This window comes from Podarcis erhardii, assembly GCF_964252035.2.
Source record: "Podarcis erhardii genome assembly, chromosome: 10".
Taxonomy (NCBI): domain Eukaryota; kingdom Metazoa; phylum Chordata; class Lepidosauria; order Squamata; family Lacertidae; genus Podarcis; species Podarcis erhardii.
The window spans coordinates 39,963,421-39,990,829 of NC_138500.1; the positions used below are offsets into that span (position 1 = coordinate 39,963,421).

A 27,409-nucleotide genomic window follows, 5' to 3' on the forward strand; every position below is an offset into this window, starting at 1 on the left:
AACTAATAGATTTTATAACTGGAAAATAGCCAAGTGTCCAGAACTGTATTGGTTTGGGAAATAAATTGCAATGGAAGGTAACGGACAACCTCATTTGGATCACTTTCACGTGAATGAGCAGCTGCTTTTAGCACTACTTAAAATGTGTTCTGGGTGACAAGTCTGTGATTATTAATTATTAAATTTCTATACTGCCCTTCATATGAGGATCACAGGGTGGTTTAAATATAAAAACACAAAAAATGCATAACATACTAACAAACAAAACACTTTGTTTTATATGCAAGGATATTGATGGCTCATCTCACCTACCAGTAGCAGAGTCAGGGCAAAACTTGAAGCCAGCATCTGCCTCTCCCTACCCCACAGTGCATATGCTGAAGATCCCAGTCTAGGATGTTTCTGCAACAGATATTGGGCTTCTTGTGCAATTCTGGTAGCAAGATATTTCCATTCAGTTGTTTTCTCTGATGTAAGTCCTACCAAGTTCTTGTACTTTAACATCTCAGCATTATTTCATTAGGAGTTAAAGCGCATATATATATATATATATATATATATATATATATATATATATTCCTGTTCCAGTCTGCTAAATAGGGAATGATGAAGGCAAAAGGAGGCAAAGACTAGTAAGCATAGTGAAAAGGGAAATAATTTCTTGGCTGTGATTTGCTTTCTGTGGTTCACAATTCGTATAGGTTTCTTGAGAATTTTGCTTATGAGGACTAGAAACCTGCTGAACACGGTCTGAAGTCCAGGGATTTGAGGTTCCACAACACAGGGCGCTAGCATGACTACACAAATGCCTGTGCATCATGCAATCACTCCCATATGGGAAGTGGTTGCCTGCCACTGTTATCCCCCTTCCCACAGCTGTTGTTTTGTTTGGATTGCACTGGGAATCAAGGCCATTGCCATAAATAGGCTGCAGAGGAGCAAACATGTCAAACTGTAATCACTCATGAAACAGGCACACGATATGCAATTAACAACCTATTGGAAGTAACTTTACCTGGAGTCAAAGACACTGACTTTCAATGTCCCAGCCTACATGAAGCTCAGTTTTCATACTTAGAAACATAATTAGGCTTATAGCCAAAATGGGGTTCAGCTCAAGGTATGGCAATAATGCATTGCAATCCTAAACATGGTCTAAAGGTAAAGGGACACCTGACCGTTAGGTCCAGTCATGGATGACTCTGGGGTTGCGGTGCTCATCTCGCTTTACTGGCTGAGGGAGCCAGCGTATGGCTTCCGGGTCATGTGGCCAGCATGACTAAGCCACTTTCTGGTGAACCAGAGCAGAGCACGGAAACACCATTTACCTTCCCGCCGGAGCGGTACCTATTTATCTACTTGCACTTTGACATGCTTTTGAACTACTAGGTTGGCAGGAGAAGGGACCGAGCAATGGGAGCTCACTCCGTCGCAGGGATTCGAACCGCCGACCTTCCGATTGGCAAGCCCTAGGCTCTGTGGTTTAGACCACAGTGCCACCCACGTCCCTAACATGGTCTACTCAGCAGTAAATCCCACTGAATTCAGTGGGCCTTACTCTCAGTTAAGTATATCTACGATTGCAGCTTCATTGAAGCTCTCTTCAGGCGTTACTCGTGTGAGAAGCATGTTGAATGGGGTTAAACATGCACTGTCTTTCCCCATGCTTTCCCCTTTCAAGCAAGTAATGTCTGAAAGAGGGTTACCTCTTTCCATTTTAATTTAGTAGCTTCTTCATGGGCACTTCTGTTGATGGACGTCTATCAAAATTATATTCCACACTTTCCCCAAGGACTTCAAAACAGTATATATAGCTCCCTGTCTTCTTTTAACTTGTGGGGGAGGAAGGGAAAGGAGGTTGTTAGGTGCTTTGAGACTCCTTAGGGTAGTGATAAAGCGGGATATCAAATCCAAACTACTCCTCCTCCTCCTCTTCTTCTTCTTCCATCCCTGGAAGGTAGGTTAGGTTGAGCAAGTGGACTGTGGCCATCCTGTATGCTTTGTTGCCAAGGCTCCCCATTCTAAGGTCACATCCACATCTCATACAACTTAAATAGTTGTGGCTTCCCCCAAAGAATCTTGGGAACTATAGTTAGTTAAGTGTGCTGAGAGTCATTGGAGATCCTTAACAAACTATAGATTCCAGGCTTTTGGGGGAGAAGCCATAATTGTTAAAGTGGTATAAGACTGCTTTAAACATATGGTGTGGATGTGACAAGTCACACACCGTTAATGGGAAACTTTTCAGAGTAGAAATGGCATTCTTCCTGAACAGAATTCCACTGCTGAGATTTTAACCTGGACAGCTCAATTCTGAAATGTCTTAAAATGAGAATACTTGGATATCAGTGAATTTACAGCTAGCAACTTTGCACAACTGATTTTCACTGCACTTTATTTCCAAGTGAGTGTGCTTAGGGTTTTGGACTGCATCTTCTTAAATCCAAGTGTTGGGCAGGTAAGTCTGAAAGCTGAAACCATCTGTTTAGCAGCATTTTCATTTAAAAAAATGAATTATGACATGAGACATTAAAATACAGATTGTAATTCAATACCCAAATCTTTGTGTGCAGTAAATAGCTGGCAAGACGAATGTGCAATTTTCTATTTATCGCAAACCCAGCCATAAAATATATTAGAGGTCCATACTGCTTTGGTTTTCCCTACAGTGGTCTTAGACAAAGAGAAACATTTCCAAACCATATTAACTTGAAGACATTAATGAAAACAGACAACATGATAGGAACTTTACTGTGTCAGGGAATGTATAATATATTCTAAACACAGCCACAACATACTAATACATCTTTTTTATTATTATTATTGACTGAAGCCTTGAGTTCTGTCTTAGCTTTTCTACTTCAACAGTATTTCTGAGTGGGTCAAGGCTCCAGTGGGATATAATGACACCAAAGTAAATAGAAGAGTTTAAAACCAAAGAATTGTTTCTCCAGATTCTGTCAGCAATTTGTACCACGCTAACTGAAACATTGCTTCAGTAAGAAAAGCATACATGCAGTGAAGTAATGCAAACAACATTAGTATCAGTGGCATGGAAGGGACGGACCCATCATGAGGCTACAAAAGGGTAGATTCTGACGGATACTGAAGTAATAGGCTAGGACAAAATTGTTGTGTGATGTTAAAAGTTATACGGTACTTTAATTCTGGAAAATAGGGTAGCAGACCTGAAAAGTAAGAAGACTGCCAACGTACCACAAAATAATAAACATAATTTGGAATTATGAAACAGATCTTAATATCACATTACTGAATTTTAATGTGCTGTGAATGTGGATTCATTCACCCCACCGGGGTGTGCAACTCTTGGGAAGAAACTGATGCATTTTTACACAAAACTTATTTACATTATTAATATATTTGGAATAAGATGGACATTCCACATTTTACTTTTTAACAGATACATATTCCAATCTACAAAGCAGAGAGGCAAAATACCTAGATTTGGGCCAATTTGATTTGTTTTGCTTGATTGAGAGGTACAGGAAACGAGTTTAAACACATGTACTTAAATCCAACTGTGGATCAGGCTATCTCAGTCACATACCACTGCACAATCACAAACCATTATTGTACGTATACATCCATTTGTTCACCGAATCACACCAGCCACTTTATAATAATTCCATACATGCTTTTAAACCATACTGCAAAAATAAATTTCAGGTACAAATACTGTAATTTCTCTGATATTTATAAAAGAACTTAGCCGAAGATGAAGAAGAAGAAAAGGTGGGAAATGATGCAGCGTAAAATAAAACACAGCATACATGGAGCTGAGGAACTTTCCAGCTGCAGAATCCAAAAAGAACGGCAATGCACAGGCTCACCATATGTTTTAAATGCTGAAGGTCCAATGACTATTTCAAAGCTTTTGCCTTCTTTTTGCCACTTCCCCATCCACCGCTGAGCTGAACTGGATGGTCTCGAAATGATATCCGCTCTTTATGCGAGGGCCCCAAAGGTGATCTTTCAGGCACAGGTGCCTCCTTTTCTACACAAGAAGAAATTGCTATTAAAATGCTGTTGCTCAAGTCATCTTTAATAATAATAATAATAACAAAACAGCAGCCTCTCATCATGCCTAATTTTGTTACTTAGTTCCTAATTCAAAAAGTTTTAGCAGAAAATCTAAGCTACTTTAAAACCATTAACTGATTAAAAACTTTGATCTCAATGGCAATTTGTGGATATTTAATATGTGTGTGCTCTCACACACATGTGTTTCTTTTGAATAAATGCAGATAAAACATTCATTGGCCGGGAAATCACACTAGCCACATTGGTGGAAATAAGAGATGTGCAGAGTGACAACAATGTGATCAGCACTGAATACTATTTCACAAGGGAATGCCTCTGATTAAGCATATACATTTTAAACACATAGTTAACACATTCACAAATTGCATTGATAATTCATTCACATTTACATGCTATCTCGCAACTGAGATTTGTAAAAAACATGGGCAGGAACAGTATTTTAGGAATATTAGAATCAAATTGAAAAAGTCCAGACATATAATTTACATATTCATTGTTTCCTTTTTGTGTCCAATTATTTCTTCATCATTTGTACATACCATATTTCACGAACACATAAGTGGCACAGAGATATCATTTTTATGGATTCTGGCATTTTTTAACCACATGAAGAAAATTCCAGATGATTTATAGGGCCAATGGGTTACTATTTCAATTTCTCAGCCCAACATACGCTAGCCAGACTTCCACCAAGGGAAAGACAGAGGAAGTCACCATTTACTCCACTGAATAAGAAATGGGGAAAGCTGACCTAAATATTGAATTTTTATTCAAATCTTAAGTCTTCAATGGTAACTATGTAGCTGTCAATAACACCTTCAGAAATTTCTGAATACTATGTAGGGCTCCAATCAGCCTCAAACAGGAGCCATATAGCACTCTCTGGGGCTTGTCAGATGTAGTTTTATCACTTCCCTCCACTATACAATATAGTGATCATGGTAATGGTCAAAACAAAATAAAAAAATTCCTTCCAGTAGCACCTTAAAGACCAACTGAGTTAGTTCTAGGTATGAGCTTTCGTGTGCATGCACACTTCTTCAGATACACATGGACTTCCATTTCATGCGGCTCAATGTGGTGCCTTCCATAGTTCCAGTTACAGATAGGTAGCCGTGTTGGTCTGCCATGGTCAAAACAAAATAAAAAAATTCCTTCCAGTAGCACCTTAAAGACCAACTGAGTTAGTTCTAGGTATGAGCTTTCGTGTGCATGCACACTTCTTCAGATACACATGGTAATGGGTTCAGGATGAGGGCTGGCTGCCCATCCTGAATCTGAGTGCTTCATTGCTCTATAACTGCTACTGTCGGTGGTTGAATATAGCACTGCATGTGTGTGTGTCGCTTGCCACAAAATGTTCCTGGCCTCAAGGGTAACCTTAGCTTAATTTGACTAATTACTCCAGCCTCTTCTTCCATTTTCATCTGCTTCAACTGATACCTTTGTCATTCCACAGTCCATCTGCCCACAACCACACTGTGATAATGTGCATTCTGTGCGGGATGCAGGTACATTTTTGGGGTGCTGCACACACATATCGTTCCTGTCTTGCACCATTCATATATATAAGGCTCATCCTGCTGGAACGGTTATAATCCATTTTGTACCGAGAATGAACTTCTCAAGTGCTTTCTGTCTCCCTGTGTACACAGAGAGCGCTTTTTCATGTCATCTTCTATTGGGGTGGACTTTCTGACATTGCAAGGCCTGTGCCAATTCACATTTTCCAGTCTAGCTACATGCACTAGGAAAAGCAGGGAACAGACCATGGGTATAACCTCAGATTTGTATTGATTTAGATTGATGGGGCAGGGCAGCTGCCCCCTTGCCCTCCCTTGGCTACACCCATGGAACAGACTGTATATTGATAAATCAGTACATCAGTTTCTGTAGTCTCTTTTTAGGGACAGCTAGCATTTTGAATGACCAAAAATAATTTCAGAAAAGTACTATGGAACAACATGTGCTCAGCTGCAGTGTGGCATTACATCATTTCTGCCCACAGCCAGGAGGCATGGGAACACAAATTTAGGGGAGTGGATAACACCAATGTGTTGGTGTACATGTACTGGTTGGTATACATACCCACCTGTGTGTACAGACAACATGGACAGTGGTGGCTGCTTTGCCTAGTATTATAATGATGTGAAGAGGTGTACAATTAAAAAGCACTATCTACAAAAGTGCTTCACACTGTGAACATAGCCTAATTGTGCATTTCACACAGTGTCCCCAGTTTCTGCTTCGTGCAGACATTCAGCACTTCCCAAAATGGAAATTAGAGTGCACATTGAAAACAATGCAGAAATGAGTCATTATAGTTGTGATTAAGCTGTACTGCGCCCTGCCCCCAAAAGCAAAAGACAGGAATTTCTGTCTTTCATTTTTAATGTGAGCCCAAAATTCCCTCTCCAGGCAATTAGAAGTCTTGCTCATATTTTTCTCATCACTATTCTTTCGACATTCTACAGGTCATGGAAGCTCACAGGCTCCCCCCCCCCTTTTTTATACAAAAACCTTTCACATAAACTTTTGCATGCCTAATTAACAAGTATGTGAAAACCAGAATCATGGGTTGTATCCAAGTAAGTCCAACTCAGAGTAGAGCCATAAAAATTAATGTCTGGTCATGCCCATCATTCTTAGTGAGTCTATGTTGGATATAGCCACTTGCTTTTAGGTGGTCTCATTATGCTTTCAAACAGACACTTGCCTACTTAGGTTCACTATTAGAAGGAATGTGTAATTTTAATGTAATTCCACATATTAAATTAGGAAAATATGCATCTTTCCATTTGAGTACACACCAACTGGTGCCAACTTCAGTTCCTTGAGATGCATAAGTCTTTTGCAAGTATATTTCACAGTATGAGTTTTGTTTATACATTTGCAGTGTATACAACACGGCTACTAAATGTGGATATGGCCTCTAGATGGATGTGTTTATAGTCAAAATCATCCAGAACCTCTGATATGGCTTCGTCCGATAAATGAAGGTAATTCAATGACTTTAAAAATATTAAGAAGAGCTGTTTGGATCAGTCCAGAGGTTTTCAACCAGTGTGCCATGGCACCCTGGGGTGCTTTGAATGATGGTCAGGGGTGCTGTGGGCAACCCTGGTCTCTGTCCCTCTTTCCTTCCCTCCCTCCTCTGATGCCCTCTCACATCTCTGCCTCCCAAAGGCTTGCATGGATGGTTGTTATAGCAGCCCTGGCTACAAGCTTCCCAGGTGAATGGTGTCTCTGGGGCAGGCCAGGGGGTGCTTCCCAGGCCCCTGTGGGGCAGCGTGAGAAGGAATTGGTTCATCCCCCCCCCCCAATATAGTCTGGCTGCCCTCAAGGTCTGAGGGACAGTGGACCGGCCCCCTGCTGAGAAAGTTTGCTGACCCCTGGTGTAAACTCTATAACCCTGCTTCTTTAACAGCTTTCACAAGAACTTATACCAATTACAAGAAGTTGCACTTAAGATTAGAACAGAAGTATTAAGGAAAAAAATAAATGTGGTTCATCTTATGTGACTGAGTTGCATCTAGACATTTCCCTATGTGAATGGAAGGATTCCTTCTTGTACAAACGGTACTCTAATCCAGTGGATGCTTCCACTCACTGGATGCTCCTGCAGGAGCCAATTTTTGCTGATCTCTTCCTTGCTGCAGCCTCCTGTGCCACTGCCTACACTGTTCCGGAGTCCGTCCCCCCCCCCATCCCTATGGAGCAGAGGGCTGAAGAAGTAAGAAGGAATTGCTGAAAACTGTCTCCTCCCCTTTCACCCTCGGAAGCCCCCAATTAGTGAGACTCTTCTTCAGGCAAGCCTGGATTCAACCCATGCTGTTTGGTTAATCAGAAATAACGCTGGACTTATAGTGAACTTTCCCCATTAAAATTATAAGAACCAGATAAGGAACTCTATTCTAAGAGCAACACTGATGTTAATCCAGTTATGCCTTTGGTGAGGTTTCTAATTAAGCCAAGTGAGAAAGCAACATTATTGAGTTTGTCTGCTTCCTTAACTGGAGGCGTAACTTTAAGGTTGGAAAATTGTGATGAGGAAAAGGTAGGTGGGAGGAACAGTATTAGAGTTTTTGAAACTGTAATTTTCTTGTGAAAGAGTCAGTCCCTCATTTTGTGTTTAGACTGAAGAAAGTGCTCAGGGCTATTGTTTTGGTATGACATCCTTGATCCAATAATTGTCATTATAAGTTGTTGCCTCTTATAAATTTTATGAGGGTATGAACTATTTCTTTGTCTATCTTTATGAAATCTATTTTCTTATCTTCCTTACTTCCTACCCAGCCTTTGTATCTCTGAGTCTGTTTTCATTTATAAAAATATTGTTCTGAAGTGGTTTGGCACTTCGAGAGATTTGGTGAAAAGTGTTACAAGACTACTACTTAAATAGCAATAGGATGCAATCTATCCTGAGCATCTCTTTCAAAAAGATCATGGAAATGAATGCGAATTGTGCAAGAGTGCATCTGTGCTCTAAGCTTCCTTTCATTCTAATATGGCTTGGGTAAGAACAACAACAACAAAAGGAATCCTGCTGGGCAGTATCTAAAACTTTGTATTAGGGACTTGAGCTTCAAAATGTGATTTTCATTTGATAAATAAAATAAAATGTTTACTTTTATTTAATAATGTTATGAGCATTATCTTTCCTAAAAGATACCCACCAATCTGCTTATTTATTTCATAAACTGTATCCTCAGTAAAGGAACCTGTATTATTAAATTTGACGTTAACAGCCACAGTGTATCCTGTAGCTTCAAAATCCCACACAGAACTACATGGGGAAGTGCAAGTGTGACTTGTAACATAATGTTGCAGCCTGGGATGCTCCTGTTCAGGTTTCAGACAGACATTCCTCCATTCCCCTTATACCCTGGTTTTCTGTGCCCTTACTCCACCCATCAACTAGTGCTGTGTGCCCACTAAACACCAGTAGTCACTGGGCTTCATTTTGCCATCTTTTAAGGATTTTGCTTCCCTCCCTATGGTGTTATTTTGGTTACATAAGTTCCAGCATTTGAAAAACAGATTTCACTGTATGTATATATGATGTGGCATTGCCTCTCATAACTTCAGCAGCATTATTCAGGTGCTGGATAATTTCTTATTGCATTGCTTTTATAAATATATTTTTGATGGAGAAGAAAGAGGACATTCTTAAATGGACAGTTATGGCTTCTGGAATCATTGCCTTATTCCTTTCTGCCATTTAGAAAATGTATGTTGTGTACCAAGCATAATATGGGTGTAAGTAGGTATAGCAAGAGAATAATGATTTCTAGTGATCTTTATCTTCCTATCTGATACATCATTGTTAACAGAAAGTCGAGGAACTCTGGGAAAAACCAATCTGTAAATTCTCCTGTGTGAACTCCATAGAAACACACAATAATTTTGCTGCAGCAGAGCCATATCACTACTTCATCAAACAGCAATCTTAAGTGCCGATGTCTATGTAGCTTAACTGGGCCACTGGGAAACAAAGAGAGATACCAACATTCTTGGTGTAGCACTGAGGTTTGCAGGGATGAAAAATAGAAGAAAAAACCCTCTGTGGGGAAAAACTCCAAAATAGCCTAATAATATATAAGATTCACAATTGATGGGGTGGGAAAAAGGAGAGTGGAATATAGTACCCAGGAATAAGGAAAGACTGGCTGGCTTGGACTCTGAACACTTCACACTATAACATTCTGTTACAAATCTCAACTTGCTGCATGGCTCCTAGCTAAGTTTACAGTACCAAACATATTGGTACTGCCCTCAACCTTCCCATCTCTAGTTTTTCTTGAGAGTTCTTCATGTAGGATAACCCTTAATTTCAAAGTCAACAAATGTGTTAGGAGGAGACAAAAGGAAACAAAAAAGAACAGAGTTCTCTGCTTATGATTGTTACCAAAAGGCCAATATTTCATTGTAATGTTTCTGAGATCACAAGCCCTGTTTTTGTCAAACTAATGCCACAACAACCACACATTCATACACAAAAGCTACTCTTTATAAAACCACAATTACAATAACAGATAAATACAGAATTGGTTTTCCCCAGTTCAACCTAGTACTACATCATGTTTTGTGCATATAAACTATTACTGCCTTGATATAACAGATAAATACAGAATTGTTTTTTCCCTCAGTTCAACCTAGTACTACATCATGTTTTGTGCATATAAACCATTACTGCCTTGATATGTTTTCACAGGAGCAGCAAGCCATAACCCTGGAAGCTGAATTCCTGGAACAGAAGCACCATGTTCTTGAAGCACCATTCCAGAAATTGCATACATGGTGGACCTAGCAAAGGTTCTGAGGCTTCTGGTGCGACATGAGGTCAATGATATTATTATCCCTTTAGCAGATCAGAAGCTTCAGGCATGGAATGTGGGAGCCTTGCATGCTCCAAGGACTCTGTTGCAGTAAGAGCAGTCAGATGCCACAGCAGAGGCCTTACAGTATAGAAAAGGGTGCCCTCAAAATGTACCCAGGCTGCTCTACATCTGTGTCATATGCATTCCCTAGAGCTGGCATGAAACAACCTGAGTCTGCTCTTGGAATACTTCTGCCTGAATTGGGAAGTCCAAGGTATTTGGGTTGGGATGGAAGCATCCTTTATAATCTATAGCACTTGGCAAACTGCATGTGTGTTTAGTATTACAATGTAAAATTTTGTGACCGTTACAATGAAAAAAGCGTTTGCTAGACACTCAGGTGATTTAAATTATTTGTACCCAGCTATTCAAAATTTCAATAATATTTTGAGACAGATTTTTAAGGTGCTTGCATGTACAAAAAACCTGCAGAATTAAATGTGTGCTGAAAAGACTTCTTAAATTTGAATAAATGCTCATTTCCCCCAGGCATTAAGTTCTCTTCTCTTTAATCTATTTTCTTTGCTAATGATTTGTTCTGTGCGCTCTCTCTCTCTCTGTCCCCTCCCCCCCCGACTAAATCCTCTATTCTTTAACAGATGTCAAAGTTGACATACAACTCTGTTTTGATAAGTAATGCAGTATAGGAAATATTTGGAACTTTTATTGGAGGGGGCAGGAAGAAAGAAAAATAGAGACTTTGCAAATCAGTGTATCGGCATACCATAAAGTCTGCTAAGACGTCATAGAATTTTCACCAGTCTATCTAGAACTGTGTGACGTATTTTACAATTTATCCAAATCCTTTACCATATTGTATTACTTAGCAGCAAATACAGCACGGTTGTGTGTGAGAGGAAATCAGCTATTTAACAACAGTGACCAGAACAAATCTTTTGCTGCAAAATGTTTACATCAGTTTGAAGTTATATGAAATAAGTAGAATTTAGCAGGTTGGAGTTGAAGTAACTGTTTTGTTATTTTTTTCTTGGGTCTGTACTGAAATCATTTATTTAAATATTTAAATCATATGTGCATACAATGATAATTGGTGAAAGCTTTTTTAAAGATAATGTATGATCAACAACTGTAAGCCTGTTAACACGACATGTACACACACACACACACACACAGAAATAATCACAGGAGAGGATTAGGCTGAAGGGAAGCATAGGCCTCACAATCTTTCAGTGAATGAAAAACTGTCCCCCCTCACTGGCAAAGGGAACTTTTACCGAGAAGGATGCATCATTTATCTTTTAAAAAAGCAAATAATGGAACTCATCAAATTTCTAATTTATGCATTTCTTTCAATTCAGTTTGCAGAGTGTGCCTTTCTCCAGGTCCAAGTCAATGAAAGATATTTTCAAATAGATTTACTTATTATTGTAATTATTTATTTTACCATGGTAGGAAAAATGTAAAAGTGTTGTAGTCCTTTATATTATTATGAAAAAGTGTTTCAGAGCATGACTGTTGCATGTGTTGCAATCTTACTCATGTTCATTCAGAAGCAAGCCCCACTTTGGGCTTTCCCAGAGAGTATGCAGAGGATTGCAGTCTTAGACTTTTTTGAATGTGAAATAGCCCAGACCAAAAACAAAAACAAAGGAAGTCTAGAGTTGCCATGCAAGAATTCTCTTTTGAAACCAAGAGGAGTTTCATAAAAGCAGTTACAGATAGGTAGCCGTGTTGGTCTGCCATAGTCAAAACAAAACAAAATTCCTTCCAGTAGCACCTTAAAGACCAACTAAGTTAGTCAGAAGTGTGCATGCACACGAAAGCTCACACCAAGAACTAACTTAGTTGGTCTTTAAGGTGCTACTGGAAGGAATTTTTTTATTTTGTTTTTTCATAAAAGCATTCATCTTTGGAATCAAATTAAAAATATTAGCAAAAATCACTGGGGCATACAAACTCTTCAGTACCAAAAGCAGCTAATTGACTCTCTAAGCCAAAATTACACTAAGCTTGAAAATTGATTCTCCAGATTTCTTAGAAAAAATAGAATATAAATGAACATAGTAATGCAACAGACCTCAGCTTTATTCACTAATAAGTACCTTTGAAACATTATTATATCTCAATCTTATTTTTCTTATAGTTTTTAAATACTAAAATATTTCTGATTACTTTTTCTGGTAAACCACGTATTTCTACCTGTCCACCAATTCTATTTAAATATATGTTTCTGAATAAAGGCTGCCTGGTTCTTGTATTCAACATACACTTTCATCCTAAGCATTTGTGCCAACTCCACCTTTTCTATGAAGGAATCATAACATCAAGTAGTGTGATGCTATACTGATATAGTTTTGGTATGCCCAAACTTTGCAACTTGTATGGTCGCAAAGCAAATCTTAGTGTTAGACTTACTGCAGTATGTGCTTAACTGCTGTTTGTGGATTAATTGCATACTATACTCTTTTTTTTGCCTTCACCTTCTGTAAAAAGAAGTACACTAAACTGTTCATGTCAAATTACTGATTTAATACTTATGGATTAAACAATTTAAAAGACAGAAGACTCTCATTTTAAATCAAAGCTGCACTACTAAAGTGAATGAAACCATGCCATTTGTCTCACTGAAAGCTACCAATGAGCAAGTGGTTTCAGGATTAGGCCTTAAGTGGCAGACAAATACCCATCTTCAGGAAACATCAAAGGGTTTGGTAGGGCCTAGAGGAATAAGTAACTAAATTATAGGTTTTAGTTAAACAAAATCTCTGATGATTCTAATTTTCCACATGGTTTTATGCACACACATTATCATACACACTCTCTTTAAATCAATTTGTCAATCACTCTCCCATTCATACACATCTAGATATATATATATATATATATATATATATATATATATATATGCAATGATATCCCCCCCAAATGTTTAGGGGTACTCTCATTTTCCTACTCATATTGAAATACTGCCCCTCAATGAGGCCAAACTTAGATTCACAAAATGTTTAGGGGTATGCATACCTGTGTACCCCCAGAAAAAGCACTGTATGTATGTATATGTCTATACATATACACATGTATATACATATACATACATACATACATACATACATACATATTTCTCGCTCTGGATATGCCAGATACACACACACATTTAGGTAGTTCTAAATAAGTTCAAAATAAGGGCAGAAGTAGAGACTAAACCACCCCTGTCCTGCTAAGATTGTGTCATTTGATGCTAAGCCCTGTCAGGTGATTCAAGCTTTATCTAGCTGATTATTAAAAGGAAAGTACAACTTACTTGAAGGTCCTGCAGAGTGTCTGTGTGGCTGATTATTTTTTTCTTTGTTCTGAGTCAAAGTACTTCCACTGGTCATGGAAACAAGCTCTAAATCCGTGTCTTCTCTCCTTACAGGGCTTGTCTGGAAGCAGTGAAAGAGAATGTACACAATCAAGAAACAAAATATGACATTTTCTGAATGCAGCTCACATTACTCTCAAATAAACAAGCCGGCTCTGTCAAACAATCTTCTTCAGAATGATCCCACAATCCTTTATTGCTGCCCAGTCTGAACAAATGCACTATGTCAAAGCATTTTTGTAAATAGGAGGCGATCTTAAAATTGTGGTTTGTGATCAGAATCAGTGCAGCAACAAAAGACAACATTTTAGTACAGTAATTTTGAAGAAAATAAATCTTGCAGACAACTGATGAAACCTTAAACAGCTTAAGATCATTTACTGAGCAGTCTATAATTTAAAGTCAGAGTTGAAAGCCAGAAATGTTATATTTGATTATTTTTTTGCCATATTTGTGCTTAATCCAGAGCAAGTATCAGTTCTATCAATCAAACACTGAGTGAGTAATTTCATCTTTGCTACCTAACTAAACCTTCAGAAGAGTTTTTATGTACAGCTTGCATAAGATAATTATATTAAAATGTAACATATTGATGGATTTAAAAGAATAGAACAGAAAAACGTTCTTTCATGTCAGTATGTTTTTAGATTTAGAATGGAGATTGAATAGAGAAATTAATTCAATGGTTTCAGCAATGCACATATCTGTACATTATAAATACTGGTCCATAAACCATAAATCCTTGTAAGAAAGACTATTTATGTTTAGATTTATTTCCATGTAAGGATCACAGCCTATGAAACTGAAATGTACATACAAATTTAATTTTGCTGAGTTTAAAAATGTGTTATTTGTGAATGCAATGCTGTATTTAAGGTTTAAAACATAAATAAAATTACAATTCATAAATGTACTAACATTTTTAGTGAAATTAGTTGGTGCATATGCAAGAAAGTTAAAATACACTTACATCTCATTGAGGGAGGACCTAAGAATACAGTACAGTCTTTATTTCTCAATTATTTCAATGGACTAAGTGCTCTCAGCTTCTGAAGTGTATCTGTAATGACTGTGGTGATTCCAAGATCTTGGCAGAACAAATTAATGCAGTCATTCAGTGTTTGTCTACTCTTATAAACTGGAGTATACTTCAGGTTTCTTGGATCTAGTTTGGTTTTGGTTTTTAATAGAACCCCAAGACCTACAAACTGGAACCATGTGCAGAAGACAGTTGGAATTAAAGAACAAGGAGCCTCTGAGCACACTCTGAGCCTATGAACTTGTGGACACATTTCAGCAGCCTAATTTAGCTAGAAAAAAGTAATTATGTTGCTGTTTTTCCTAACAAAAATAGGAGACCCTTGCTGATCAACTATTAATTGCCAGAAATCTAACTGCCAGTTGACCCTGATCTAAGTTCTCCCAATCTGTTAGACAAACATCTGTTTTATCTACTTCATCTGCGATAGTCTTGCCCCCTTTTGGAGAAGAGAGGTTTTGCCATGCTGATCCATGCTTTTGTAATCTCTAAAATGTATTGCTGAAGTGTGCTTCATTGAAGGCTGTCCATGAACATAGACCAGAAGCTTCAACTAGTGCAGAATTCTGTTGCCCATCTCTTGGAAGAAGCTTACATTTGGGAATATATTCATCCTACTTTGCAAAGAGTAGACACCTTCTGGACTTAATTTAAGGTGGCTCTTTTAAAATCCCTTTATAGTCTGGGACCTACAGGTTTCTTAAAGGGATTAGCTAGATTAGCTGAGTTACTGCCCTAGCTATGCAAGGCTGTTCCTACTCCATGTGCACACCTGTGAGGTGAAGACATACTTTTATATTAATGATTTTGAGGCTGTAGAACAGGAGTCACCAACCTTTTTGAACCAGTGGGAAAATCTGGAATTTTGAGAAAGTGCCGTGGGCACCACTCACAAAATGGCTGCTATGAGGGTGTATAGGAGAGGCCAAGACAGTGCAGACGGACTGAGCAGAAAGAGAAAATACTTTCTCAATTATTGAGGACTTTTGAGGAAATATTTCATTGTACCACATGAGGTCCTGGTGAGCATATTGTTGGCCATGGGTGCCATGCTGATGAACCCAAGAACAACCTATCAGATGAGATACTTTGGCCTTGTGTCCTATTTATTTATTTTATTTGCAACATTTACATCCTGCCTTTCTTCCATGGACCTCAAAGTAGGATACTTTAGTCCTCATCACAACTATGTGAACTAGGTTAGACAGAGTTTGCATGACCTGCCCAAGGTCATTAAGCGAGGTTTATGGCATAATAGGGTTTGAAATCTGAGTTCTCCCAGTCCTAGCACTAAAACATACCTCTGGCAGAATGCTTATGGCCACAAAGTGGACACTGTGGTGCTGCGTTCCTGCTGCTGCAGAGTCTACTGTACTGATTGTTATTTAAAACACTTATTGCTGGTTTTTATTCTTTTATTCTGCTGGGACTCATCTCAAGTTTTCAATAAATGTTTTGAAATTAATATATTCATGAGGCAGAAGCTACCAATTAACATGCCTGGCTGTATCAAACAGGTCTTGATCTCTTTGTGCGCTTATACAAAAAAGTAATCTGGGTTACTAGTCATTCAGACTGGGGGTAAAATTCATTCCTCAAACATAATTCAGAGATAAATCTGTATTATACTGTGAACAAAGCCCACCCACATATTTTGTTAGTGTATTATGTTGTTCGTCAGAGGGGACGTAGCATACATCTGAGTAAAGTCAGTTTGCTATTCATACACAAGTAATTATTTTTGAGTGGTACTCTGCTGTTCACACAACTGGATTCAACACCCACCCTAATACAGTGGTACCTCAGGTTAAGTACTTAATTCGTCCCGGAGGTTCGTTCTTAACCTGAAAGTGTTCTTAACCTGAAGCACCACTTTAGCTAATGGGGCCTCCTGCTGCTGCTGTGCCGCCGGAGCCCGATTTCTGTTCACATCCTGAAGCAAAGTTCTTAACCTGAAGCACTATTTCTGGGTTAGCGGAGTGTGTAACCTGAAGCGTATCTAACCTGAAGCGTATGTAACCTGAGGTACCACTGTACATTGTCTATTCTCCCTGCACCTCAAAATCTGAGGTACTGCTGAAAGTCAATGTGCAATTGAACAAGTGGAACAAGGGCTCACAACTCACATTTATTTCTAAACAGCCCTTTACCTATATAGATCACAGGCTGGTTTACAAAGCAATCACGTAAAATATAATAAAAAACTAAAATCGCGGCTAAAACATTTTCCCCAATAGAATACTTCCAGTAATTTAGTAAGAACCTGAATGTTCATGCCAGTCAGACACTCTCCCTTATCTTCAAAAAGTCTTAATGAATAAATTAAGCTGGTGCCAAAAAATAGTTACTGAGGGGGTTCATTGTAATTTTCCACAGTTGGGCTGCCATCACAGAGAAGGCCTTGCTTTGTGTCACCACACAACAGTGGGACTAAAAGTAAGGCCTCCCTGTTGATCCCTGCTGAGCATTGCAGAGGTGCTCCTTTAAGTATTTGTGTTCCTGGTCATTCTGGGCTTTTGAAATCAACACCTTACGTTGCACTCGGCAGCTTATCAAAAGCCAGTGCAGCTCCTGGCGGACTGGTAATGACACATACAAGGGGATAACCCACAATTGAGGGACAGATGGCAAATGCAAAGGGCTTATGAATTATGTATATATGCAGATTTGATTTTACACAGCTGTAGCATTCAAAGAAAGGTCTCACCCTGATCTCAGAAGCATTTATAGGCCAATCATATGCATATTTACCCATAAGTAAGTCACATTGCGTTCAGTGGGGCTCACTGCCAGTTAAGAATGCACGGGATTGCAATTGTTATCGTTTTTTAATGTTGAACACTGAGTTAATGTTGTGCCCTGAGATCTTTTGATAAAGGGTGGCATATAAATTTAATAATAATAATAATAATAATAATAAAGAAATAAATAAATAGAAATAAAAATGTCCAGATTTTTAAAAAACCAGTTACCATGGTAAAAACAAAACAAAACAAAACATCTTACCACATGTTGAACTCTTCCTCCTTTGATAACTTCTGGATCTATCTCAGGTAAGAAATGTTTGCTATACAGTGAATGGAAAATGACAAATATGTCAGTAACAGAATAAAATGTATCAGAATACTAAAGCTAGTATCCAATGAACTATTTCAATTGCTCTAAGGGCTTTGGTATACCAAGTGAGCTGTTTGCCTTATCTTTGAGCAACAAATTTAAACCACACAACACACTACTTCCTCCCAGTCTTCTCCCTATTTCAAAAGTGATTTCCTAGGCGTGTCAAGTGGGGTCTTGTATGACAAACCTAAAGCTTGCTTGGGCACACATAAATATCACTATTAAACAATATATGGAGAGCATTTTACAATTGTCTCATGGCAATGTATGAATACCATAAACACAGCTAAACGTATTTTAATAGTATAACCCCCCCCCCATAGTATAACCCCCCCCCCAACTAAATCGGTTTGAGAACAATACAAAACAAACGCTTAAGGCAATTACTAGGTCCTGTCCTTAACTGTACATATTTACCTGTTGGCAAGTTTCACTGTAATCAATAGGACTTCTGGATAAACATGTCTTTCCAACTCTACAATTCCATGATTCTATGATAGTTAGCACTGGGCTGTATGACACCTACTGCTTAGAAACTGCAGGTCGTCAAATGTTTAGCTAAATATCATTAAGAATTTTGGCTCTTATTTTCAGTGGGTTTAAGGAATATTATTTTTAACAATCTGGCTCAAACAGATAAGGAAGTCATTCATTGCCAGAAAGTTTAAGATAAAATTCTCAAAATGCAAGTTCTTTAATAGCTAGAAATTTATCGAATTTACTAGTGTATTGAAGGAGTATAAATTACACCTATCATTATTCAATCTTATTCAAGCAGTCTATTATATAGCAGTAATCTTGGTTTTGGTTAGATAAGTCTATCAGTTATTTGACCACATGGCTTCTGATTCCTTTCCAGTTGATGTTTTGCCATCAAGTTGAGGGTAAGTAGGATCAGTCATAATACCTAAATTATCCTAACAAATGCTATTACCATTAATGTGCCACACACATTACAGAAGTGATTTAATATGATTTAGACTGCAACAGTATACCTACTTATCTGGAAACAAGCCCAATTGAACTCTATGGCTTACTTCTGAGTAGGCATATATAGGAGTGTGTTGTTATAAACAACTGAGATTGCATAAATGACATTTGACCTTAATTCTAAAAAACTATTGTATTTATCTTCTATAAATGCTTTTATGAAAATTAAAACCAGGGAATAAAATAAAAACAAAATTGTAATATCTGGGCCCCTCTGCTAACTTACAGAGCTCAAGATTAAAAATACTATAGTTTATGGTTTTATCTTTTCACCTGGTTTTAAAAAAACACATATTTTTCAAGGGTAAGTATGGTACTCCTGTATATAAAAAACCTCATCATTATATAAAATATTGTTTAAAAGGTTAAACTATGAATTGAACTTCTATCTACAAAATCATGCCATTAACATCCCTACTGAGAAATCAATTGTGGCACTTTGTCCCTGGGTCCACTGCACCATTGATCTCAATGCAAATAGCTTGCAAATAAGGGAAGAGAGGGATCTGTTTAGAGCTATTATTACAAGTAAGTAGGATATAAATGATGTTAAATAACAATAAACCAAAATTGGGAGGCACAGACAACCTTGGACTGCCAGGCTGCCTATGGACAGCATGTTGCGTGACAGTAAGGTAGAGGGACCCCTGACCATTAGGTCCAGTCGTGGCCGACTCTGGGGTTGCAGCACTCATCTTGCTTTACTGACCGAGGGAGCCGACGTACAGCTTCCGGGTCATGTGGCCAGCATGACTAAGCCGCTTCTGGCGAACCAGAGCAGCGCACGGAAACGCCGTTTACCTTCCCGCCGGAGCAGTACCTATTTATCTACTTGCACTTTGGCGTGCTTTTGAACTGCTAGGTTGGCAGGAGCAGGGATCGAGCAACAGGCGCTCACCCCGCCGCGGGGATTCAAACCGCTGACCTTCTGATCAGCAAGTCCTAGGTTCTGTGGTTTAACCCACAGCGCCACCTGCATCCCAGTAGTGTTGCATCATAGTGCACACCTGCTTCCTGGGGCAGAATTTGTGCTATGGCCTGATGCCAATTATGTGTACTAGTTCCTCTGATATTCCACCAATTGGATCCTGTCTCTTGCACTTTAGCATCTTTATTAATCATGACAACATTTTTAAAAAGTCCACCTGTATGCTTTTTGTCATTCAGCTGTCCCCCCCACTGACAAGAAAACTCTGAGGAGTGTTGTTTTTTTTCCTGATCTGAGGGCAGAATTGCCTCGCATCTGCAGGTATCATTTGCCTGACAGCCTTGATAACTATCCTCAGAGAAACTCTCTTTTGACTTCTGAAGAACCACCACTTACACAAAGATAAATCATTGAAGTTTAAAGGGACGCATTTCCTCAAATGTGCAGACCTGAAATTTTGTTATATTTTTTAAAAAAACAATCAAAAGCTTCGTATTATTTCTGCTCCCTTTTTCCTTGTGTATTTCTGTAAAATATATTGTCCACTCTAGCCCATGCCTAGTTCAAAATACCATCTGCCATGTCTCCACATATTGGTGCACTATTTAGGGTACCTGGTTAGCTATTAAATGACAATGATTTTGAATGCATTCTGTAACTTGAAGAATACAAGAAAAATATATGTTTTCCTGCATTTTTCATAAATACAACTATTTGGGTTTCTGACAGAAGAAATATTCATGGATATTATGAAGTGATATTTCATGCTGGCATGTCATAGCAATTCACTAAGGTTTGTGGCAGAATGAGATGCAGAATTTATTAAATTAATTCTCAACGGGAGTGTGTTTGAAACTTGGCAATCTAGCCTTTGGCAAAAAAAAGCATATTTGTTTTAGGACAATTAAGATGGGTTTCATGTTACATGATGTGTTATTACAATCCAAAAATCTAATTTAAAGGCAATGATCTCACCATTTTTCATTTCTGGGGCTAGTTGCTTCAAAATCCCAAACCTGTGTATGAAGCCATTGGTATGTACGTTCTTTGTTCCTTTCCATCTTATCTGTGGAACAATAAGCAAATGCTTCTTCCTTACCTGTGGATGAGAGATATTTTCAAGTTCTAACCTTTTGTTCCAGTTACAGATAGGTAGCCGTGTTGGTCTGCCATAGTCAAAACAAAACAAATTCCTTCCAGTAGCACCTTAAAGACCAACTAAGTCAGTTCTTGGTATGAGCTTTCGTGTGCATGCACACTTCTTCAGATACACAGATAACCTTTTGTTGTAACAAATGCCAAACAAACAGCACTGATTTACAGCAGAATGCTATGCAGGTTTATGTGGCAGTGAGACAAAATGGCCTCAACAAGACTTCTTAATAAATATTCTTAATAAAGACTTCTTAATAAATAATATAGGATTGGGCAGATAAGGTGGTAAGTAAAAACAGAAAAAAGACAGAGCCCATATTTTCTCCCTTACTTCCTTTCTCTGTACGTTGTAGCACACAGAATATTTGCAAAATAAGGCTCCATATAGAAACAGAAAGTACAAAATGTGTCTGTGGAAGGTTAGTAGGGCTATTAGAAAAGACCAGTTAAGTAAACAGGTATGTAAATAAGCTTCTATAATTGCCTTCCCTTTGATTATATCCACACAAGATTTCCTCAAAAACCATTCCAAAGGGCAGGTCCCCTCCTAGTGGGGGCACTAAATAGCTGGGGTTTAACTGTGTCTTCTGCCTAGGGATGGCAGAGGATTCCCACAACTCTCATGCTTGCCTGAAGTCCGAAATGGAAATGAAGCAAGCAAATGTGAGTAGCATTACTTTTTTGCTGCTTTCTTTTTTAATCCGCAAACATTACACAAATTATCACATTATTTTCTGAATAGTTTTTGTGTTTCCTTTTCACTGAAATGCCCTGAGGTTAATTGCACAATTAATTGCACATAATTATGTTTGTTTCAGGCTTTCAGCCATAGTGGGTAGGAAGTCAAATAACCCAGGTTTTAATAGAAGCCTAACTGTAACAGAACAGAAAGCTCTGATTGTGATGAACACTGGATGGGACAGGAATTGCTGCCTCCTTATATGCCCACTGTGCCATTTCTGAGTTTTTACTGGTGGTCAGCTTTATTTTATGAGCCTTAGCTGGTTCCAAGGTGTGGTTAGCACCAGTGGCGTAGCGTGGGGGGTGCAGGGGGGGCCGGCCGCACCGGGCGCAACATCTGGGGGTTAGGGTTAGGGGGCGCAAATCCACGGGTTAGGGGGCGCAAATCCATGGGTTAGGGGGTGCAAATTACTTGCCTTGCCCCGGGTGCTGACAACCAATGCTACGCCACTGGTTAGCACTCAGACCTGGCCCTCTCCCTCTTCTTTCCAGTCGCCTTTGACTGGATCTAACTATCCAGGGGTCATTTACCTTTAACTTTTTACCCAGCAACCTTACTACTGATGAGCTTCTATCTCCTGATCCTGCGCTATTCTCAATGGATCCAGGACCTTACTCTATTCTGCTTATTCCTATTTTATGTTTGTGCCCTTGAGTGACATCATTTCTACTTTTCATGTGCACCTGGGCCATGGCTAAATAAGATGGACTCTGCATTGAGGTGGCTTGGGATGTAGAATGTACATGATGGACTGCGGTGACAGAGCTTATTTAGAAGGTGTTGTAATTGCAGTTCTACGAAGATGTAAAAGAAAAAAAAGTGGAGGGAGATGGGGATAGCTTCTGATATCAGAAACTAAATCCTGGTCAAACTCAGTACATGTACAAAAAAAAAGATGAATCTGCAATATAGAAGGAACAGAAAGAAAAGAGCATCACATCCAAACATGTGTGAACCAAATACAGTACCAGACAGAAGTGAGGTAATCTCCTGTGCAGACATTGCTTCAGAAATGCAGCAGACACTCAAAAAGTTACTTTACCAACTCACAGCAGCTGGTAGAAGTCAACTTAGAAAGAAGAAATTCACATTGGAATATGTGATATTATATGTTAAAGATCTCTATACGTAGTGCAGACCTCTTGTTTCTGGCCTTTTCAGACCAGAAAAGCCTGAGGCTTCTGGCTGATTTTGTGATGTGTAGAAACACTCAGTGTAAGGTGGTGGAATGAACTTCCAAATTCATTCCCGATTTTTCATACTGTGAACTTAGAGCACTGAATGTAATCAAGTCATATCTCCAGCACCTGTTTCCTAAAATCTATGTATTATCAGGATGATCTGTTGGAGCATTTAATCCCTTGGGATGATTATGTGCCATGGGAAAGTACCCTTTGTGATCACTTTGATTCTCTAGAGCAAAAAGAAACCATATTCTCTGTACTTTAGCCTGCTCTTAATTTTTCTCTCTTGCCACCAGCAATAACATTTTCATAGCAATGCTTGTTCTGTCTCAAGACATTTTGGGAACGTTCCCAGTCATTTTGTTAACAGAGTAACAAAATACACGGACATTTAAGGCAGCAATCACATGCACTATTACTTGGAATGAAGCTCTAGAATGACTTACTTCTGAGGAAACATACACAGGATTGTATTGTATTGACTAAAGAAGAAAAGCTAGCAAGCTTAGAAGTATAATATACCCCATGTGCAGGCTTACATATTAGTCATCTTGTATTGTGTTCCGCACTTCCCCAGTGGTGAAAAGTTGCATAGGCAATGCTAAATGGGCTTGGTTTACTTTGGATGAGAGTGCTGAGACTTATTGTATCATTAGAGTGTTGGCTTTATTTACAAATAATTATTTACAAATATAAAAATAAACCCTAAGTGGAGGCAAAGCTGATCTGGTAACCCACATCAGATTTGCAGAGATGCCAACTCACAGCGTGCTTTCCCCTTCTATCTCAAGTTCACACACACACAACCCTCTGCACCCTCCTCTTAGTTGATATCCCAATCAAATGTATTCCCAACTGTCTCATAACCATTTGCTCTGATCAGCTGACTATTCTGGGGTATTAACCAGCAAATCTATCTAACTAAAGAATTGTTATTCAGGTAGGTAGCCGTGTTGGTCTGACACAGTCGAAATACATTAAAAAAAAAAAAAATGTCCACTAGCCCCTTAGAGACCAACTAAGTTTGTTCTTGGTATAAGCTTTCATGTGCATGCACACTTCTTCAGAATCGTTAGTCAATAGTTGTCACAATATCAATTATTTAACAATATAGCTTCCTGTCATGCTGTATTTTAAACAGCTCAATGGTGATGACAGCCCTAAATGAATTTTATCTAAACAGGCAAACCCTTGGAACATTTGCTTCAATTTAGTATTTTAAGATGTGACCATGACCACACTGTAAAACAGTTCATCTAGATTTCAAACCAAATTGTAATAGTCTTTCTATTTGATTTTACATCTCAAAAACTAAATGATCAAATGCCGTTCTTACAGTGACTCACCAGGAGACCTCTCCATCTGGCAGCTGGCCTTTGGAGCTTTTACCTGGTGCCAGACCAAAAAGAGATTGACTGTGCTGCTTCTGTTCTGCACAGCCAGCTGACCAGTAGCCTCCCTGACTGAACTGGCAGAGGCAGTCTCTGGTATGGTGGTGGTGAACTCTAGGACTATTGCCCATGCCTTTGCAAGGCTACTTTCCCCCAATCCAGCTTGAGACTTCATTATTTATATATTCTATTTAAATATGTACAAACTGCACTTTCACAGAAAAATGCGGTGATGTCTCATGTGGTCATTGGCCTGACCCACAGGACAGGACATTCCCTGGATTTGGTGGTCTGGAATTGGAGTAGTGGTGGCTCTACGACTCCAATGTCATGGTCAGACCACTTCCTGTTGAACTTTAGGGCAACTCTATCCATTTTCCCCTGCAAGGGGTGGGAGACCAATTAAGATGGACTCTCCTAAGAGTCTTATGGATTTCAATGGATTCTTTAATTTTCTGGAAATTTTCCAGTGGAGAGCCGGCGATCCTGTCAAGGTCCCTGTCTCACTGTATGGTGCTGAAATGCAGAGGGTTAGCAACACAATTGCCCCATAGCACCCCCTCGGATGCTACAAAGCACATTCAGCCCCCTGGCATACTGGGGAACTGTGCGTGGAAAAATAGACCAGTTCACAAATAAAAGTGCAGCTGATTTAGCACATGTATGCCTACTTATGATCGCTGAAGAATTGATGCTTTTGAATTATGGTGCTGGAGAAGACTCTTGAGAGTCCCATGGACTGCAAGTAGATCAAACCTATCCATTCTTAAGGAAATCAGCCCTGAGTGCTCACTGGAAGCACAGATCCTGAAGCTGAGGCTCCAATACTTTGGCCACCTCATGAGAAGAGAAGACTCCCTGGAAAAAACCCTGATGTTGGGAAAGATGGAGGGCACAAGGAGAAGGGGACGGCAGAGGATGAGATGGTTGGATAGTGTTCTCGAAGCTACCAGCATGAGTTTGACCAAACTGCGGGAGGCAGTGGAAGACAGGAGTGCCCGGCGTGCTCTGGTCCATGGGGTCATAAAGAGTCGGACTAAACGACTAAACAACAACAACAACAAATGCCTACTTATGGTAGCAGTGAAGAGAGCCTGCTTTGCTGCCTCTCTCATGAAATTAACTCTTCTAGCATATAGGTTAAAAAACATTGTTCAACACCATTCTAACTGCAGTGGTACCTCTGGTTACGAACTTAATTTGTTCCGGAGGTCCGTTCTTAACCTGAAACCGTTCTTAACCTGAGGTACCACTTTAGCTAATGGGACCTTCTGCTGCCACCGTGCCGTTGGCACGAAATTTCTGTTCTCATCCTGAGGTAAAGTTCTTAACCCGAGGTACTACTTCTGGGTTAGAGGGGTTTGTAACTCAAAGTGTTTGTAACCCGAGGTATTTGTAACCAGAGATACCACTGTACTGGTATTTTGTGACATAGGACAAACAGTTAAATATGAACCTATAGTAGTAAAAATATTTTATGGAACTTAAGTAGTTAATAAAATGACCAAATAATGTGACTGTGGAAAAAGGGGTTGAGTAAAATGGGCATTTATGCTAGAGACTGAACAAATGCTCTAAATTCAACTACTGTTTAACTTTTCTGATTTATAAGTATAATTCACCTCCCACACAAAGCATCAGTACTACTGCTGCCAGGGTAAGATTAATAAAGAAAGTAGTCATTCAGTCCATGCATCCTGGATGAATTTCAGATCTCTCTAACACTGTGCCAGCATTCAGATCTAATGTTCAAGGTTAGTTTTTTTGTTTAAACTGGCTTGAGGTTGCATTAAGAAAAATGGAAGACAGGTATCATGGCAATCTTATTTGTGGTCTGAAAGCAATGCATAGTAATTTGGATTTTTACTTAAAAAGGTAAGTGGCTTATACTTTGATCATAGTGATTTGCACCAGGCTGAAGTCTTAGAAAACAAAGCATACATTAAGGAAAGTGCTTATATAAAAAGGAAAATCAGATCGACTCAGTGTATTTCTTCTATTGTACCTTTACTTTCTAAATTTCCCTATTTTTCTGTGTATAAAGCTAGTTTCCACCCTAAAAAATAACTTCAAAATTTTGGGCATGTCTTATACATAGATACATCTCCCCCCATTTTCTTAAATCGGAGTCCCCCAAAATAAGGGACGTCTTATACATGAGGACGTCTTACAGACAGAAAAATACAGTAATTTTTCAGGGTCATTACGGCATACTGTGAAATAGGGACAATTACAATAAGGTATATACATGCACATCATTTACGCTTATTACAAACAGCTACTCCCATTAGTCCAATATATGTTAATGTATAATTAAACCAGGAATAGTTAACCTGTGACCATCCCTGATCAATTCTAGGAGCTAGAATTCAAAGCATCTAAAAGGCCACGTGTTAGCCATTCACAAGTTAAAACAACAATTGTGGATACTTCATGTACAAAGCATGTAGTGCAAATGATTTTGCAACGGTACACATTTTTGCACTTTCAGGAATCACTCCTGTGCCTAAGTAAACAAGAAACATGCAGTGTGCTTGTAAGGGAACTTTTGAATACTATCTGTGGATAGATCCCTGATCATGAATATTCATGTTGAAATTTCAGAGATCATGGGTCTCATTAAAGCAGAAAAATATGGGAGCTGCTTCTTTACACATAATAATGCCCATGTTGTACTGTACCCAACCCAAAGGCTCAGAAAGACTCCTGTACCTGGAGGAACAGCCAAAGCATAAGTGAACCAGTTGAAAAGCATAAAGACTTGACTAAAACATAACTGTTTATTAAATATAATTTCTTTGATAAAGAAAGCATTCATGCCAAACTGACCGCAGTGCAGCTTGATAAATCAGGACCTAGAAAGTTGTGAGTAATCACCAGAAACATGGGCTCCCCCCTCATTCTCCCCTCACTGGCATGCCAATTCTGGTTGGTTTAAACTACAGTTTTCCTTTATGTAAGAGGGAACTGTGGTTTAGTGTCACTTTACGATGGTTTGAATAGATTTATGGTTCTGGTTAGGGAACAGACATTAGACCACAGGAGGCAAAGGGAGGGGGTATGCTATGGTCTAGCAAGAGGGGAATGAATCTCTGA

The 27,409-nt window shown here is 38.9% G+C and overlaps 1 protein-coding gene across 4 annotated transcripts in view; it reads right to left on the reverse strand.

The window, feature by feature from the left end:
- Window positions 1–3,699: 3,699 nt before the first annotated feature.
- LRRIQ1 (leucine rich repeats and IQ motif containing 1) overlaps window positions 3,700–27,409 on the reverse strand; it is a 100,246-nt gene continuing 76,536 nt past the window's right edge. For all 4 annotated transcript variants that reach the window (XM_081878185.1, XM_081878183.1, XM_081878184.1 and 1 more), the window contains 4 exons: window positions 20,817–20,940; window positions 17,810–17,870; window positions 13,705–13,825; window positions 3,700–4,015 (listed from right to left, as the gene is read on the reverse strand). In XM_081878185.1, the coding sequence (XP_081734311.1) occupies window positions 3,882–4,015; window positions 13,705–13,825; window positions 17,810–17,870; window positions 20,817–20,940 (440 nt within the window). In that variant the 3' untranslated portion in view covers window positions 3,700–3,881. The remainder of the gene's footprint in view (window positions 4,016–13,704; window positions 13,826–17,809; window positions 17,871–20,816; window positions 20,941–27,409) is intronic.